Below are 17,957 nucleotides of genomic sequence, written 5' to 3'. Positions count from 1 at the left end.
AGAGAGACACGGAAAGAAGAGAAACATGGATGATAACAAAAACAAAGGTTGGAGGTGACCTTGAGCCAAGGGATTTGGGTGACCTATAGAAGTCAGGAAGTTTCCCTAAGAGCCTCCGAGGGAACGAGGTCCTGCCCAGTCTTCGGCAGCTACCCACAAAACCCCTTGCAGACTTCTGAACTCAAGACAGCTCATTAGTAAAGTCAACAGGTGCCTTGTTACAGCAGCGGTGAGCAGCCACCCCAGCACTGGCTGCACGCATAGGGCCTTGCAATGCAAGCAAGGGACTGTCCTCCCCTGCCCGGAAAGCAAGTTGACCTTGGCTTCTCCACTAGGGCACCAGTTGAAGAAATGAACTGGAAGCCAGGGAGAGGCGTGAAGTATGCGCATGGCAGAGCCAGTTGGGAAAGAGCAGAGGGTTGATTAAGAGGCAGGCAGGGGTAGTCAGCACGTGGGTAACTGAGTCAGACTCTGCAGGCTCGGGAGTTCCATTAGAGTACAGGACTAGGAGCTGTGATAAACACCTGGAGGCTCAGGAGTTCAAGGCCAGCCTCTGATACTTAACGGGATATGAGATTGACTCAGAGAGACACATGACAGAGAAGCAAGAAGCCTGTGCTCCAGTTAAGAGGTTAGATTCAGCTTCGCCTTCAAGACAGAACCCCAGGAAGCCTTGACAGCATTCGTCTGTCTAAAACACCAAGAATTAAAATCCCTCCAAATAGTTAGGGTGACCAGCCCAGAGGACACTGCCCCTCATTCTATCTTAACCAGGAACTCCTAACCCCAGGCCCATGATGATTGGCTGGAGAGAAAGACACAGGGTCCCAGCATCAGCTAGCTGTCACGTCCAGTTTGGGATCAGCCCTCTGCTGCTGTCTAGAGTCAAAGGTGGACATCTTCAAGCCCTGTCCTTCAAAACTAAAATCCATGGGCCAACTGAGTGGATTCTGACCTAGCCAGTATGGGAACTGTACAAATTAGACTGAGGTGCCTTCTTCAATCTCTCTCCTGCCACCTACTGGGAACTGGCAAGCACTACACATAACTAAGGTTGATGCAAGGAGATTAAAGGCTGGAATTCTGCAGGGTTTGGTATCCACAGCCACAATAGCTCTTTCCTAGCCTCTCTACTATCTTAACTGCATCCACAGCACCAGTGTCTTCCAAGAGGCCCCTCCTCTCCTCCAACTCTGTTTCTTGCTTAAACTACTGCAGGACTCTCCAAGCTGACCTCCCGTTTTAATACAACCTCCAACTTGCCACAGGAAGATCTTTCTAGAAAGCTTATTTAATCCTGTCCCCTTCCTGTGGGTGCTCCTTAGAGACGCCTCACTAGCTTCCAAGATTCTTGGATATGTCTGACTCCATCCTCCTTCCCTCGGCTTTTTTCCTAAGACAACCTGATCTATATAGGATCCCCCAATCCTCACCAAACAGCCCATAGACTGGCCCCATGCCCAATCTGATCTGTCCCGACCTGTACCAGGCAGAATAAAAAGCAATGCCTGATCTGGCGACAATAACGCCCTCCCGAGTGAGGGCCTGAGAATGCCATAAAAGGGAAGGGTGGAGACAGAGCTGTCTCTACAACCAAGGCAATTGGGGGAGAGCAAGCAAACCATGGCTGTCTGGAGACAGGCCCGGGACAGGCTTTTCCCAAGAAGCCTCAGAAGGAACCACCCACTGACACCTTGATATGTAGCATCTGACCTCCAGAATTGACAGGTGACATTTTTGTATCAAGTTAAGAGGGCCTTCGGGTGCCCAGGAGCTTGGTGGCCATTATCCATGGCCTGCACATAAGGGCATGTGGGATGGTTTGGCGTTTGAATCAAGCAACTAAGTACAGCAGGTTGTCTTCCTCCTGCGGGTGGGTCACAGCCAATTCCGCCTAGACCAAAAAAGCTCACTTTCCCTCTTCCAGAAGGTCCTCCTGCCTGGCTGCCTCAGGTGTAGAACATAGAACTTACAAATCAGCCATCCTGGCTACCAGAAATGTAAACTTGGAACAGACCTACACACCTGGCTCTCCTGAGCCTCAAGTTTGCCCACTTCACCATGAAAAGGGCCCTGGAACGTCACCAAGACAACTCTCTCTTCTTTGGTGATAAAAAAAAATGGGGAGAGGACACACTCAACATAGATGGTCAGAAAAGAGGCATGGCCACGTCTCAGCCTCTGCCTCAGGCTGCCTGCACCCATGGTGAAGGACATCTCCAACCCTACAGCTCAAACCCAGTTTAACACTGATCAAGGCACAGCAAGCAAAGCTCCTGGTAGCTGCATCCTCCTGAGGATGGTGAGACATTTAAGTCCACGCCATTTTTTTTTTACTAATGAACATGAACACATCTGTGAAAAGCAACAGCTCACAGACAGGCTGAGCAGCTGCAGAAAATGTATTTACAGATACCTGCCGCAAGAGGGTGCTAGCAGGCTTAAAAGAAAGAGAGAGGGGAGGTGGGGAGACAGAGTGAGAAAGAAAGCTAGCTCACAGGTGGGTTGACACAGTGACAATGCCAGACTAGAAGCCAGTAAATGTCCCAGGCTGTCCTGCTGAACTTCCTGCTTCCACCTTAACCTTGACTCCTGTCGCTGAGCTTCCATTCCTCTCTGCACAGTACGATTTCGCACTAGTAAGTTTCTAAGAATCTTTGGAGCAGGCAGCAAGCAGCACGGACATGAGTTTTCAAGCGTGCCCATGGCTCTTGCCAGGAGGAGACACTTCAGGGACCTCTGTCCTGAGGAAGCACTGACAGAGGGGTCACCAGCTCTGAGACTGCGAGGAAACGCAAGCACTCAGGCTCATCCTCGGACGATATTTTTATTGGTGGTGAGAGGGAAGGTGAGATCCCTTGTTCATCATAGTCTCTCACTTATGAGAACAGCGGAAGGAACGGAACAGACAAAATTAGGCCCGGAGCTGCGCAGACTCGGGACCTGGGAAGCAAGTGTGAGGGCTTGCCTTCAAGGCTGAGGTGGGAGGGGGAACGCAGAACTCCAAATGGCCTCCCTGCCAAGCAGGATGATGCCACCACTCACAGACCAGTGGATCAAGGTGAAGTTCAACATGGCACCTCCAGCTATAAAACCTGGCAAGTCCAGGGAGGGAGAGTCCAGATGCTGGCTGTCAGAGAGAGTAATGCTAGACACCAGCCTCCTGAAGACTGTCATGAGCTGGGTGATGCCAGGATTTCCTGACTTTGCACTGGAAGGATCTAGTGCTCAGAGGAAAAGTCCAAGCATGCCACGTGTGGTCTGTGTATGTGTGTGCATGCACATGTGTGCACGTGTGTGTGTGTGTGTGTGTGTGTGTGTGTGTGTGTGTGTAACGGCTTCCCCTGGGTTGGATGGGACCAATGCCATCTTGAATCAGAATTGTGACCTTCACAAGACTGGAATTGCAAACAAGCACCAGACATGAACACGTCCAGTTGCCGAGTCCCACCTGCAATGACATGGACCCTGAGACTGTGTTCCTGGCGAACAGTTCTTCACTTGAAGCCATCAGATGATGTCAGCTAAGCGAAGTCCTTGTAAGGGCTGATGTGGGACTGTGGTCTTATACCTTGTAAAGTTTTGTAAGTTGTACTGTTTTAATAAAATGCTGATTAGCCAGTAGCCAGGCAGGAAGTATAGGCAGGGTGACCAGAAGAGGAGAATTCTGGGAAGAGGACAGACTCAGTCTGTAGTCATCACCCAGACACAGAGGAAGCAAGATGAGACTGCCTCACTGATAAAAGGTACCAAGTCACGTGGCTAACACGTGGGCTAATGTAAGTTGTAAGAGCTAATAGGAAGCCTGAACTAATAGGCCAACCAGTTTATGATTAACATAGACCTCTATGCATTTCTTTGAGACTGATCAGCTGTGGGACCAGGTGGGACAGAAACTTCAGTCAACAGGGTGAGGATAGGATAAGATAGGAAAATGTCACCTCCGGTTCCCTTTGTGACTTCTGGGACTGAACTCCAATTCGGGCTCTGCCCTGCCTGACTATGCCACCTGAGTATGTTGCTGGCTCACTCTCAGCGCTGCCACTGCCTCCAGCCCAAGGGACACGTGACAGAAGACAGGTGCCATTTGAAGAACACATGAGTGCCCAGTGGAAGGGAAGAGGAAAAGTTGGAGGAAACACGGAATGGTAAACACCAGGAGCCTTCAGAGAGGGATCCATGGCCACATGAAAGCCTGCAGGGCATGTTACTGCCACTCTAGGGACATCAAGAGCTGAGGCCAGGCAGCTTTTGGGAACACAGGTCAAATATCACAACAGCTGCCCAGCTATGCCCAGCAGGGAGGAACTTGGAGGAATAAGTTCCAAAATCTCTTTTCCACCTGAGGTTCCTGGAACCACCTGTTGGCCAAATCAAGTGGAGAACAAGGTGAAGGAGCCATGGTGGCTACATCTACACAGCCATGATGGCTACATCTACACAGGACACAGCATGGCAGATGGTGACAATGGGGACTAGCTGACCATGGTGAGATGAGGGAAGTCCCCCAGTGATGCCCATGACCCCAACTCCAGAGCCCACTTATGGCTTGCATGGTACCACAAAGACTGTGCAGGTATGGTCAAGGCAAGAGTCCCAAGGTGGAAACAGTCTTCTGAGCTATCCACATAGACCCAGAATCATCCCAAGGGTTCCATAAAAGAGAGACAGGAAAGTCAAAGGCACAGAAATGGTGACACACCATGGGGACACAGAGACAGGAAGATGCTCCCCTAACTAACTTGGAAGGATGGAGGGGGCCAAGAGCTGAGGAACACGAAGTCTTTAGAAGCTAGAAAAGGCAAGACAGATTCTCCCAGGAGAGTCTGGAGAGAGGACCACAGACTGGCCCATTCCAGAAGACTGGCCCTCAGACCCAGAAGGGGTGCTGTGTCAATTTCAGCCACCGTTTGTAGTACCCTGCTGTAGGAGGACTAACACCTTCAAAGGATGGGAGAAACACACATGATTCCCATGATTGCTCTCTGGTACCTGGATCTTGGTCCACTCCAGTTAGGACACAGTTCAAACAGCGGCTCACACCTGGCCCAAATGCCTTGACTAACCTGTACTGACTCTAAGAGGGAGGGAGGGAGGGAGCGTGGTTGAAGAACCCACACGGGCCCTGTCTTGGTCTCTCTAACTGCTTCCACGCAAAGGCTACTAGAAGGCAGGCTTGCTTCGTTATGTGAGTTTTACGTTTTTCTCCTTTCCTTTTTCATGCATCATTCCCAGCATGGATCAGCTGCTGAGCTTCCCAGAGTAGCCCACAAAGTCCCAGACAGAAGTCTGAAGCCTGAGCGTTCATCGAGGATCTATCTTCTGTTTGATTCTGGCCACTTTCTGAGCCTTGGGTTCCCAGACTGTACAAAGTTGGTGGAAACTAGGTTCCCTGAGTCCCTAGTCTCCCAGTGATCTCGTTCTAAGTGTCTCCTTGGCTGTGATCACTCTGCAGACATTAGGGGTGGTCAAGGGAGGTGGAGAATGGCATCAGACCCCTAGGGACTTCAGGCTGCTTGTTGTCTGCTGCCCCCTGCTGGCTAGATTTGGGAACGTAGTCCTCTAAAGGCTACCTGTGAGATATGCCCATCTCTCAAAACCTTCAGCCAGGACGTCATAGGAGATTGCTTCCAGAGCACAGAAGGAAACCCAGGCATGCACCAGAGCCCTGGATGGATAGTTGGCTGCATCTCTGCCACTTTTGCATCACACCCTCCTCACGAGTGAGCTAGGTATAAGATACAGTGGTTTCTGAACAGGACTTCCACATGCCCTTCATCATCTTTGGGTGCCAGAAGCAATAGGACTCTCTCTCCAGTGTGCCTCCACCATGGTTCACAGGCATCCTGAGGCACAGCGTTTTTGGCTCTTGGGCTTGCAAATTTCCTAGGGCATCCTCACCTAGAAAGGCCAGACAGGACCAATCAGGGCCCATAGATGCCTTGAGGCATTGGTCGTGAGGGGGAGTCTGTGGGCTGTATACTGACAAGTAAGGTGGGATCCTCTCTAACTGCATAAGAAAAGCAATGGAGGGGACCCTGCCACAGAAAGGGATAGCACACCCAGCAATCCCTGCTCTTGGAAAGCAGAAGCAGGAGGATTGCAAAGTTCCAGGCCAGCCTGAGCTGCACAGTGAGACTTTGTCTCAAAAACAACACCAGGAAGCTGGGAGAGGGAATAGGAGAAAGGGGGAACAAAAAGAAAGGAGAGAAAGAGGGAGAAATGTGAGGGGAGGGGAGGAAAGGGGAAGTCTGGGGCTGTCATTCCTGGCCCTTCAATAAGGCCCCTTGCCAGGGTCCTCCTCTGCTCAGAGCCACACAGGTGCTTTGGCAGTGTGCACCATCCAGGGGTCCCCTGGGCATCTCTGCTGGAGGAGATGGTGAAGGTCCTTCTGCCCTGCCTCCCTGCTCCACAGCTCAGGACTCGGTGACCTCAGCAGGTCACGATGTCCCTCCTTCTGTCCTCTCCTGCCTCCTCACTATGGACACAGTGAGCTCCCGCCTCACTATGGACCCAGGTGGTCTAGTAGGCTCAGACCCGAGCCAATTAAACATGAGCCACCTTTTCTCCTAGGCTAGGAGGGCTGACACAGAAACCCCTGGATGCCAGGAGCATCCTTGTTCCGGGAACCTGGGGACTGAAGAATCAGGGGAGCCGCAGCGAAAGCCCAGCAGGGAACGCACAGCACAGCCACCATCCTGCCAAAGTTGTTTATTGATTTTCAGATTTTCCAGTCAACCTGAGTACAGACTTCATTTGCTTGTTAAGCTCGGGGTGGAAGTTAGCTCCAGGCATGATGGAAAAGGAAGTAGCCCCGCCCTTGCGGAGAGCGTAGCACAGTGGATGCTGGCCCTGTTCGTCTTCCAGGAGGCCCCAGAACACCAAGGTCAGCAAGGTCATCGACAGTCTGAGGGGGTCTATGTCTAGTGACTGTAAAGTAATAATAATTTTAAAAAAGGACCAAGAGAATCAGAGGCCCAAAATACGGCTACTCAAACTCAGGAAAAGGTGGGGGGAGCCCTTTTTGCAATCAGCACTGATACAAGATACAGCAAGAGGCTGCAGCGGGCCCTAACATGGGGACAGGGTAGGAGGAGCTACCAGAAGAATAAAACTGGGCATAACGGGAAGAGCAACGGGAGAATCAACAAAAACTACTTTTGCTTGAAAACACCATAATGAAAACCGATTCTGTGGGTGCTAACGAAAAACATTTTTTTTTTCTTTTGGGACTGGAGAGAAGGCTCAGCAGTAACGAGCACTCACTGCTCTTCCACAGGACCCGAGTTTGGTTCCCAGCTCTCAGAGAGGGCAGCTCACAACCACCTGCAACTCTAGCTTTATAGGATTGCAAGCCCTCTCCTGGCCTCCTTGGATACCCGTGTGCATGTGGCATATACACACACAGACACATAAATACATACAAATTAAAAATAATAAATCTTTTAAAATATTTTAATTTAAAGTAAGGTTGATTACTGCACCTGAGCTAAGGAATGGGAGCTAACCTGTTCCATTTGTTAATTTGGGTATTTTTCGGGGTGGGGAGGTGCTTTCAATTTTCATGGGCACCTATGACTTTGATCCCACACAATACATGTATTTATGTGTGTGTCTATTTATTTATACTGGAGATCAAACTCAGGGCTCCAGGATTGCTAAACAAGCTTGCTACCGCTGAGCTATGTCTGCAGCCCTCAGAAATTAGTCATAATATAATTTAATATGAGTATATGCTAAAAAGCAACATTGAAGTTCTTGTTAATTGAACCAGGGATACTCGGGCTTTGCTTGCTGAACGTGGCCCACAGGCTGTGCAACTGACCGCAGAGGAGTCACTGACAGTCTCATGGCAACCAAGGACACCACCGCACCCTAGGGCACCCTGCAGAGCAAGTGGAGCAGTGTGAACTCAGTACCCAGTCCACTGCCCCAGTCCTCAGCCCAGCATTTCAGACAGCAGCTCCTACCCTGGCCAGCCCAGCCCAGCCCAGCAATGCCTAGCCCAGCATATTCCGGCAGCGCTGCCGCTCCTCCTCCTGCTTGTCCGACAGACGACTCTCCAGCTGCCTCAGTTCCCTGAGCACCGCCTTGCGCATGGAAGGCTCCAACTCCAGTACTTTCTCGAGGTCCGCCTTGGCCTCCTCAGCGTTCCACACCTCTGCATGAGCACGTGCGCGCACATAGTAGGCCTTCACGATCCCTGCGGAGAGGAGCGAGCTGCACCCAACCAACCAGCCCCAGAGAGCCTTGGCATCAGACCTCCTGACCTCGATTTTTTCCAAGTGCTGTAACCAATTTCACTTTCAGAAATTCTTGTATTGTTACCTCCGAGGACCCAAGCTTTGTCACCATCGGACCCTGTTCTTGTGCCTGACCAATCCGGGTGACGGTGAGGCTCAGTGCAATAATAAAGGTGGAGTACTTAGCGCCGGCAGCAAGTGTTGTGTTATTCTGCTTAGCGTTAGTTGTCAACTCCTTCTCAAATACTACCAGACACGATTTCATATTTTTCTTTCAATGTCAATTCCATATTTTTCTCTCGATTGCTGGCCTCCTTTCAAAGCCTGGTTACCACTCCCAAACTAATGGAATAACAGCCACATACACATTTGAAAAGCATAAAAATAAATAAGATTTAAAAAAAAACACCTTCCTAAAGCCAATGATTGTGCACATTCTGTGTAAAACCCAGAGCTCTAAAGGCTAAGGCAGGAGGATCACAAGTACCCAGTGAGCCTGGGCTAGATGGCCAGCCTCAGTCTGAAACAAACACCTCCCTCAATAAATATCACCCTCTCAGAAGCACCAACAATGCAGTTGCAGGCTTGGGGAAGTCAACAGGGTGAAGACACGCTTCCATGCCTCTCACCGCGGAAAGGACCACCTGAGGCCAGTGGCAGTGGCAGTGACCTGGCTGCCTGTATCTCCCCTACTCCCACCTCCATTTCCACCACCCCCACTCCTCCACCCTCACTCCTACTCCCCCACTCCCATCCCTACTCCTTTACCCTCACCCCTCACTCCTCCACCCTCACTCCCACCCCTACACCTTTACCCTCACCCCCCACTCCTCCACCCTCACTCCCACCCCCACTCCTCCACCCTCACCCCTACTCCCCCACTCCCACTCCTCTCCCACCCCTACTCCTACCCCCTGACCCCTGCCAGGGTTGCACCTGGGTGATGTCGCAGGATGTCGCTGGTATGCTCCAACACCTCATAGTACTCCTCCTTCTTCAGCAGGCACTGGCAGTAGTTGAGGATCAGGGTGTTGATCATCTTCTCCAACTTCAGCCACTCAACCTCCCAGGGCTTCTCCTGCAAGGCAGAAGCTCAGCCACCGGCTGGGTAAGGCTCATCCCAGCCCACCCAGCCAGTGGTAGCTCCCAACCTTAGTCTGAAGATTCCTCAGGCACACGATGGCCTCCTGGTACTTGGTGGCAGCCTGATCGTAGCGCCCCAGCTTGTAGAGCCTGTTGCCTTCCCCGTGAAGGAGAGGCACGGCCTGCATCCTCTCTTCATTATTCAGATTCCACGTCTCCCTCTGGTACTCGCTCGGGGCCTCCACCTAGTCCAGGAGCTACACGTTAGCCAGGAAAGGACCAGCGAGATAGCCCCAGCATCCTTCTGAAGCGGTTTACCCTGCCCCACAGTGAGGTGCCACACCGAGAGTCGGGGATGCTGGTCAAGACCTTGAGAACAGAGCAAGGAGGCAACAAGATCCAGCCCTGCCCTAAGCAAGTCAGTGCCTTTGGGGAAATTATAAAAAGGCTCCTTTCTTAAGGAAAGTTTACTTCCAATAGTTGGAAGATTGTCATGAGTGCTCGCTGTGTTAGAACAAGACACTTTTATTGCCATCTGGAGAGAATTTGTCATCATAATAACACAAACGTGTAATGTCTACAAAGAGCGCCTTTGAAGGGTTGTTCCTGCACAGTGCACAAACCACACAACTGTTCTTTTTTAGTTTTCCTTACCCATACAGCCCTCAGGTTGAGCTTCAACCTTGGTCATAAGCTGAGTCCTGACCTGGCCTCGGCCTTGAGCCTGGCTCTTCCAGCCCCATGCAGGCTCTCTTACTGTGCCAGACCCAAGTCCAAACCCACAAGTTACAGGAACCAAGGAAGAGGCTGCAACTCTAAATCTTGCAGAGATGGAAGCAGATGACCAATTAAATAAAGATGCTTCAAAAATGAAATTAAATCCCATTTTTCAAACATTGCTTCCAAATGAGTGTTTTCCTTTGGAGGGGGTTTGCAACTTTCAATTCGGCTGGGATCCCTGGCCAGCCTCTCGTTTTCTAGAGAAGCAAGTGAAGTGGGCATGGGGTCAGGAGGCCGCAGGACCCCTCCTGACCCTGGGCCAGCCCCTCCCACACCTGACTCCCACCTGCAGCAGCTCAATCAGGAAGATGAGAGGCTGGGGCTCTTTCTGCAGCTCATCCAGGTCCTCGTAGCCCAGCGTATGGTATGCGAACATGTTGGCCAACCCGCACGTGTGCACATGCCAGCCGGTGGGGTCCTTGCCCTCAGCCACCTGCCGTAGACTGCGAGACAACATAGGGTAGACTCCTGTGTGCTGTAGGAGAGATGAAGGAGCATTGTCCTAGCTGTCTGATCAGAACTAGCCAGACCACACTCAGCCTGGGCTGCATCCTTCTCAAGGGTACTGCCGGCCCAGGACACCCACCAGAACAACTGTAGTTCACAGTGTGCCCAACTGCTCCAAACCTGTTGGTACCTTTATTCCTTATGATCACCTTATGATCAGTGGCAAAAGAGTCACTGTGAAGCTCCCTGTGCTACAGCTGAAGAAAAGAAGCCCAGAGGAGTTAAACCTCAAAGCTACAGAGTCAGGCATGACACAGACAGGATTTGAACCTGCTGCTCCAAGTTGTGCCTCTAGCCACATGTTGCCCCTTTATAGCCCTGTGGTCAGCATAACACATTTCTTCCCCAAGGAGTCCCAGAGCTTCCAGGATGTAGCAGTGAAGGGAGCAGAGTCCCAAATCTGAGAGAGCCATTAAATGTGCCAGTGCAAATGTATGTCTGGTCTGATCCAGCTGCATCCAGAGTTGGCCCTTGGGGTTCAGCAAGGCCTGCTCCATACTAGGCCTCGACTCTTTGGTAGCGACTCAGAGCCTATATCCACAGAGGTCAAGTTCAGATCTCTACAAAGCCATTCCTGTTCCTCGGCTGGTGGAAAGGACAGGTGCTGAAGGCTGAAGGTCATTCTCCCCACCCCCACTGGCCTGGATTAGCCCAAGTGCCCTGAGCTGCCTTCTGAGAGGCACAGCCAGATGGCAGCTGTCTGAAGGATTAAGGATAGAATAAGGAGGAGCATCCTCCGCCCACCAACTTGCTTTGGGGAGAAGTCCACTGGGGCCATTTAAGCAGGACCTCAGATAAAGGCTGCATTCCACTAGATACCTGCCAACCTGGCAGGTCTGGTGCCCCAGTCCATGCCCAGGGTTATGGAGTGACATCAGGAGCAAGATAGAACCTAGAAGAAGGAACCAAGTTTGTGGACATTTTCCTAGCACCAACTTTGTGAAAGGGGGGGATCCTGGAGCCCTCCTACCAGGTTACAGGCTACAGGAACAGTCATTGTCACCCATGGGCTCTAGACATCTGAGGACTCAACCAATCAGGGAGCCCATCATCATGGTTCCCTCTTTGCTCTGAGGTCAGAGCCTGGCTCAGGCCAAGGCCCTGTCTGGACCGGAGGCTGCCACCTGCAGTATTACAGACCAGGTCCAATGACTCTCAATGTGTTGGTCTTAGTTGGGGCGGGGGGTCTGGTTTTTAAATTTATTGCCAGTGTTTAAGCACAAAGTATTTACAGACTTTTGCAGGCCTATGATGGAATCCAGAGCCCAAGTATCCTGCTGCTGCTAGCCCATTCCCTCCATGAACTTGAAACAGCTGCCCCTACCCTTTGGGCAACTAGGGACCCAGATCCTGTGGAATCAGAATTTATTTCTTTGGCCTCACAAAACTGAGCACCAACAACAGGTTCTAGATGGAGACAGACCCTTGGAGGCAGACAAAGGGCCAGGAACTCTCACCCACCCTGCCCCTCTGTACTGGGGGAGAGAGGGAGAGAGAGGGAGGCAGCCCCTATTCCTGCAAAGATATAACTTCAAGCTGACCGAACAAGGACAGTCCAGGCAGAGACACCCAATGACTGCTTAATCAGGTCTTCTTGGACCTGCCCTACTAGTGACTGAATCTATCTAGAACTCTGGTTCCTGAGTAGAGGCTGCCCACAGAGAAGGGGCTGACTAAACGTAGTTACATATACTCTTTTTAGGTCAGGTATTTTAGTTAGGTTTCCATTGCTGTGATAAAACACCATGACCAAAAGCAACCTGAGGCAGACAGGATTTATTTCAGCTTACAGGACCACCTCCCAATCCATCATCAAAGGCAGAAAGCTGGAGGCAGGAGCTGATGCAGAAGCCATGAGAGGGGTGCCGCTTACTGGTTTGCTCCTCATGGCTTCCTCAACCTGCTTTCTTACAGCACTCAGGACCACCAGCCACAGTGGTCTGGGTCCTTCCACAACCATCACCCATCATGAACATGTCCCCACAGGCTTGCTCACAGGGCAATCTAGCGGAAACATTTTCACAATTGAGATTCCCTTTTCTAACATGACTCTGGCTTGTGTCATGTTGACATAAAGCCAGTTCACACTCCATGTGAACTTTTACTCATCCTTCAAGACCCAGCTCAATATCACCTTCTTGAAGAAGCTCCCCCGCAAGACTCTAAAGCAGTTAGCTTTCCCCTTTGTGGCTCTGGAGTACTCTTCCCTTGTTCTCCATGCCATGCCCTGGCTGCCTGGCACCCTATAAAGGGCTGAGTCTCTGTTCCTCTGGAATTCAGTTCCTCCAGGGTTGGAGACCATCTGTATCATTCCTAACACAGAAAGCATGCCAAACAGATGCCCATCAAAGGCTTAGTGGTATGAGGAAAAGAGAGGAGGAAGGGAGAAGAATAGGAGGATAAGAGGAGATAAGGTAAGATATACATATGCTATAGATGTGGTGCTGAAAACTGGGTTATGGGTATCAGGGAGATGGTACATTGGGGAAAGTGCTTGTTGTATGAGTGTGAGGGCCTAATTTCAGGTGCCTGGAATCCACATAAAGCAGGTGTGGTAGATGGTGCATCTACAGTCCCGGTGACGTAAGGCAGGTGTGGTAGGAGGTGCATCTGCAGACCTGGTGACATAAAGCATGTGTGGTAGGTGGTGCATCTACAGTCCTGGTGACGTAAGGCAGGTGTGGTAGGAGGTGCATCTACAGACCTGGTGACATAAAACAGGTGTGGTAGGTGGTGCATCTACAGACCTGGTGACATAAAACAGGTGTGGTAGGTGGTGCATCTACAGTCCTGGTGACGTAAGGCAGGTCTGGTGGGAGGTGCCTCTATAATCCTAGTGGTCCTCCAGGCAGATGAGAAACAGAGACAGCAGAATCCCTGGAAGTTCACAGGCCAGTTAGCCTGGTCTACTCAACAGTGAGCAACAAGAAACTCTGTCTCATACAAAAAAGAAGGTGAGGATGACTGTGCAAGACTGATCATGGTCTCTGACCTCTACACATGCACAGACACACAGACAAAAACAAAAACAAAAAGTCTTGATTGTTAATGAGCTTTGATTGAACTGAAAACTGGGTAGGAGAACTGGTGGTGAATGGATGCATCCATACTTGCATGCATGCATGGTTGGGCAGACGGTTGAGTAGATGGATAAATTCATTGAGATCTGCAAGGATTAATGTAACACGAGGGCTGGGCTCATTGGGGTTTCTGTCCTGCCCGGTCCCCCAGCCATTTAGTCCCAGAGAAAATCACACACAGATATCCATAAGTTATAAAACTGATTGGCCCATTAGCTCAGGCTTCTTGCTAACTCTTATCACTTATATTAACCCATTATTCTTATCTGTGTTAGCCACATGGCTCTGTACCTTTCTCAGCTGGGCAGGTCACATCCTGCTTCTTCGGTGGTCTGTGCAGGACTGGGGGAGGAGCTTCCTTCTTCTCAGAATTCTCCTGTTCTCATTGCCCCGCCTCTATTTCCTGTCTGGTTGACCCACCTATACTTCTTGCCTGGCCAATCAGTGTTTATTTAAAACATGATTGACAGAATATAGACAATTCTCCCGCACCAGATTAATGATGAAAGACTGGATTGTGACTGAACACTGGCTGAAGAGAGGTAGAATAAATGGACACCCCGGGAGGCAGGTGGGTGAATGGCTATGTGGAGGGAAAGAGTGCTGCTGTATAGGCCAACAGGTGACTCACATGTACATTCACAAAAGCCACGAGCAGTGGGAAAACCAACTGTCACTATGCTCTAAAACTTAGCAACCTATGAGCTGGACATCATATGACTGCTGAAATGGCCAAAAGGCTACAGAGTCCCCGGGAACAGCTCCTGGAGTGAGCAGCAGCTTGTGGCTTTGCACAACAAATCAATCAAAGAATCAAGACTGTATTGACAGCCTTCTGTGCATGCAGCCTACCATGTTAGCAAATATGCACCCTGAGGAGGTGAAGGGGCTCTTGCTGATGGCAAAGACTTGTAGACATAAAGCCTGAAGTAGATGCATAGGGGTCTTCCAAGCTCAGGGATGTCTCATTGAGAGCAAAGACAGAAGGGGTGGTTCTAATCTCACATCACAGAATAAACCAACTGAATAAAGTCCTGAACTGACAGAAACACGCTGTTTAAATTAAAGGAAATTAAGATTAAAATAATAACAAGTCTGTTGCAAAGAAGAGATGCTGAGCTTCAGTGTACTGAGAAACACAGGGGAGTCAGGTATTGCATGGCATCCCCTAGTGGTAGACGGTGGTACTGCCATCTGGCTCTGTTAAAATGTGCTGGTACTCAGCAAGAAAGCTAAGGATACCACTTGGATTTTGCCCCTCAGCTTGTTTGAACCAGAGCAGATTACTTCCTCTCTCAGAATCATATTCAGAGTAAGGCTCCTCAGTAAAACAGAGGAGTTAATCTAAACTCCTTCTAGCTCTAAATAATAGCTTCTACCTTTTAATCGCCTTATGCACACCATGACTTCCGCTCATTTATATCATATCCTGCGACTCCCAAAAAGAAAAGCCCCGAACACGCCATTTGTTCATTTACAGATGAGGAGACAGAGTGGCAAGAGGAGAAAGAATCTCCCCAGGTCACTTCACACTAATAAAATACGTCTCAAATGCAATCTGTCTCTCTACCAAACTGCTCTTTCAAAAAGGTCATTAGCTCCCCATGAAATAAAGAGTATCTAACCACCATCCACTGTGAAGATCCAGGGGGAGCCTTGAGATGGACAGTTCAGCTTGTCAACACCTGAACTCACCCATCAGTCTCAGTCGTGCCTGAGACAGGCAGGTGCAGTGTGACCCTCAGTGAGACGGTCACAGAGCTATCTGTGACTTAAAACAAAGACTGGGGGTGAGGAGTACTTGCCTCCCATGCTCCAATTCCCAATCCCTAGTGCTACGTAAACCAGATGTGGTGGCACACACCTGTAAACCTCACACCCTGGTGGTAGAGGCAGGAGGATCAGAAGTTCAAGGTCATCCTCAGCTATATAAGGATTTTGAAGCCAGCCTGGGAAAAAACAAATCAGTGAGGAGGAAAGAAAAAAAAAGAACAAAAGACTTTTTCCAGCTTTTAGACAAGAAGCTCATTCGTCAGAAATACAAGAAATAAAGGAATACATCAGACAATTCCATTCAGAAGCAACGATCCAAATGTGCGTAACTCTAGGACTGCTCGGTTCCCTCCATGACCCGAAAGGGCCAGGAGACCCGGGGAGACAGACACAGCCATACAGTTAAAGCCTGACACACTGGTTTTGTTTGGATCCTGCCTGCACACACAAATGCCACTCATTTCTAAAGGAGAAATGAGCGAGCCTGGTCGGGTGGGAGTGACCCAACAGGTAAGAGCATTTGCTGTTCTTCCAGAGGAATAGAGCGCAGTTCCCAGTACCCATGCCAGGCAGCTCCCAACCATCTACAACTCCAGCTCCAGAGGATCCAACGCCCTCTTCTGCACCCCGTGGACACCTGCACTCATGCGAACAGATCCACATAGATACACAGGTGCATGGACACACTTAAAAATAAAAATTAAATCTTGTAAAGGGACTAAATGAGATGGTCAGAGAATCCTGTGTCAGGCAATTAGAGAGCGTGCAGGGGGTGTTTGGGTTTTCTGGAGATTCAATAACGGTGCTGTGGCTGTGTTTTTCAAATGTCCAGCAGCTTCAAAGTCACCAAATCTAGTGTTCCCAGATGGATGGCCACAATGTCTGGAATTTTCCCACGCAGTGTGGGATGAAGAAGAGAAGCGCCCTGGAGGTAAGAGGACTCAAGACAGGGTGGTGGGCTGATTGTGCCAGCCTAGGGGACAGGCGCTTGATAGGTTTCTCCTGACTTTCGCATGTTCACAAGTTTCTCTAAGAAGTGCCTGTCTCTCCAAATCAAAGAGCAAGACGTCGTAAAGATGACTTATGAATGACGTAAATATGAACTGAGTCACAGAGCTGGAAGGAATAGGGCGAGGGCAAAAAGAGCCCAGTGACCACAGACTCCAAGACTTGCTTCACTGAGCAGAAAGAAAAGGTCAGGGGAGACCCTCTCCTACCCCCCCAAGGCCCTCTCCAAAGCCCGCCAGTCAACCATACATTCTATGTCACTTTAAGGCCTGCTTTGCCCGAAGGTCACCATGTTTGTAATGGCAGAGAATGGGGATTCAGGCTAGAATACAGAGGTTTGTTTCACCCTAACTTTCCTGAACCTTGACAGTTCCGGGAAGAGTGGAGGGGGGATCAAATGGGAAAAGAGCCATGCGGCCTACTTACGATGGTGTCGCACCAGAACTCAGCCACTTCCCCGAGCCGCATGGACGTCAGCAGCGTCTCCCACACCTCCAGCTTGAACATGTTGCCGAGGATGATGCTCATGGGCTGGCCCACCTGCCTGCTGTCATCTATCACTGTGTGCTCCTCGTCACACTTCATGGTTCGGAAATGAAACGTCACCTAGTCCCCAGAACAGAGGGGTTTGGTATAGACATACCTCCCGAATTCCAGCGGCTGCCACCCAACCACCACAGGTTCCTACAGCTGTCTTCAGAGTCAACTCATCCACGCCTGATAAGTTAAGATGCGTCAGACACACCCTGCAAGTGCCCATAAGGAACCCATTCCTTTCCAGCATAGCCTGTGCCTGTCTCTCACGACCAAGAGTCAAGAATCCTTCCCCAATAAGCTCAAATGTCCAGGGATGAGTCCACCCACCCTGGGAGACCCGTCAAACACAAGGGGACAAACACCACAACTCCTGAGATTCCTACCTATTCACTTGACATTTGGAGCTCTGGAAAATCACCCCAACTCCCAACCCCTTAGTCCACACTAAAGCTACCCCAAAAAATAACCCCCCAAATAGCCAGTTTATAAACTCCAAAGTAGGGCAGCCTAGGTGCATAGGGTGGACAATTCCAGAAAAGGCCTGCCTGGCTGGATTAGAGCTGAACCAAAAGCTATTTGCAATGCTCTGGGCACAGCCAGAACTCAGAAAGGGACCATGGGGGCCCTAGCTGGGGGAAGGTTACTCACCCGGGAGCCAGAGATGAAGTTAGGGAGTTCTCCCACTCCCCCGTGCAGAATGGTCTTCTTAACACCCTCCACATTGAGGAGTAGAGAGACGTCCATGTTGCAGGTATGGGAGAGGTTTGTGCTGACTTAGATAATCCTACCAAAGCAGGGACAGTCATATGACTGACACCCAGTTAGAGACTGTGGGCCTAGATAATCCCCCCACAGGAAAGGGGAGTTAAGCAGTTGACCCTGGAGGACTTCCTGGCAGGGAGGGGAGACAGAAGGAAGGTAGGACGTCTGGCCACTACAAACTCCA

General features: G+C 50.3%; 1 protein-coding gene across 1 annotated transcript; it reads right to left on the bottom strand.

The window, feature by feature from the left end:
* Positions 1-6,844: 6,844 nt before the first annotated feature.
* Aipl1 (AIP like 1 HSP90 co-chaperone) lies at positions 6,845-17,755 on the bottom strand. Its single transcript, XM_087909571.1, has 6 exons — positions 17,660-17,755; positions 16,901-17,080; positions 10,393-10,581; positions 9,395-9,571; positions 9,180-9,321; positions 6,845-8,203 (listed from the first exon to the last, which is right to left on the bottom strand). Exons 1-6 carry the CDS (start codon positions 17,753-17,755, stop codon positions 8,001-8,003), a joined length of 987 nt encoding a protein of 328 aa, XP_087765697.1. The 3' UTR covers positions 6,845-8,000.
* Between the last annotated feature and the right edge of the window lie 202 nt (positions 17,756-17,957).

Source organism: Myodes glareolus, chromosome 9 (assembly GCF_982192425.1).
Source record: "Myodes glareolus chromosome 9, mMyoGla1.1, whole genome shotgun sequence".
NCBI classification, from domain to species: Eukaryota; Metazoa; Chordata; class Mammalia; order Rodentia; family Cricetidae; genus Myodes; species Myodes glareolus.
The sequence above is the reverse complement of the archived record's forward strand: the minus strand, read 5'-3'. Positions and strand labels throughout refer to the sequence as shown.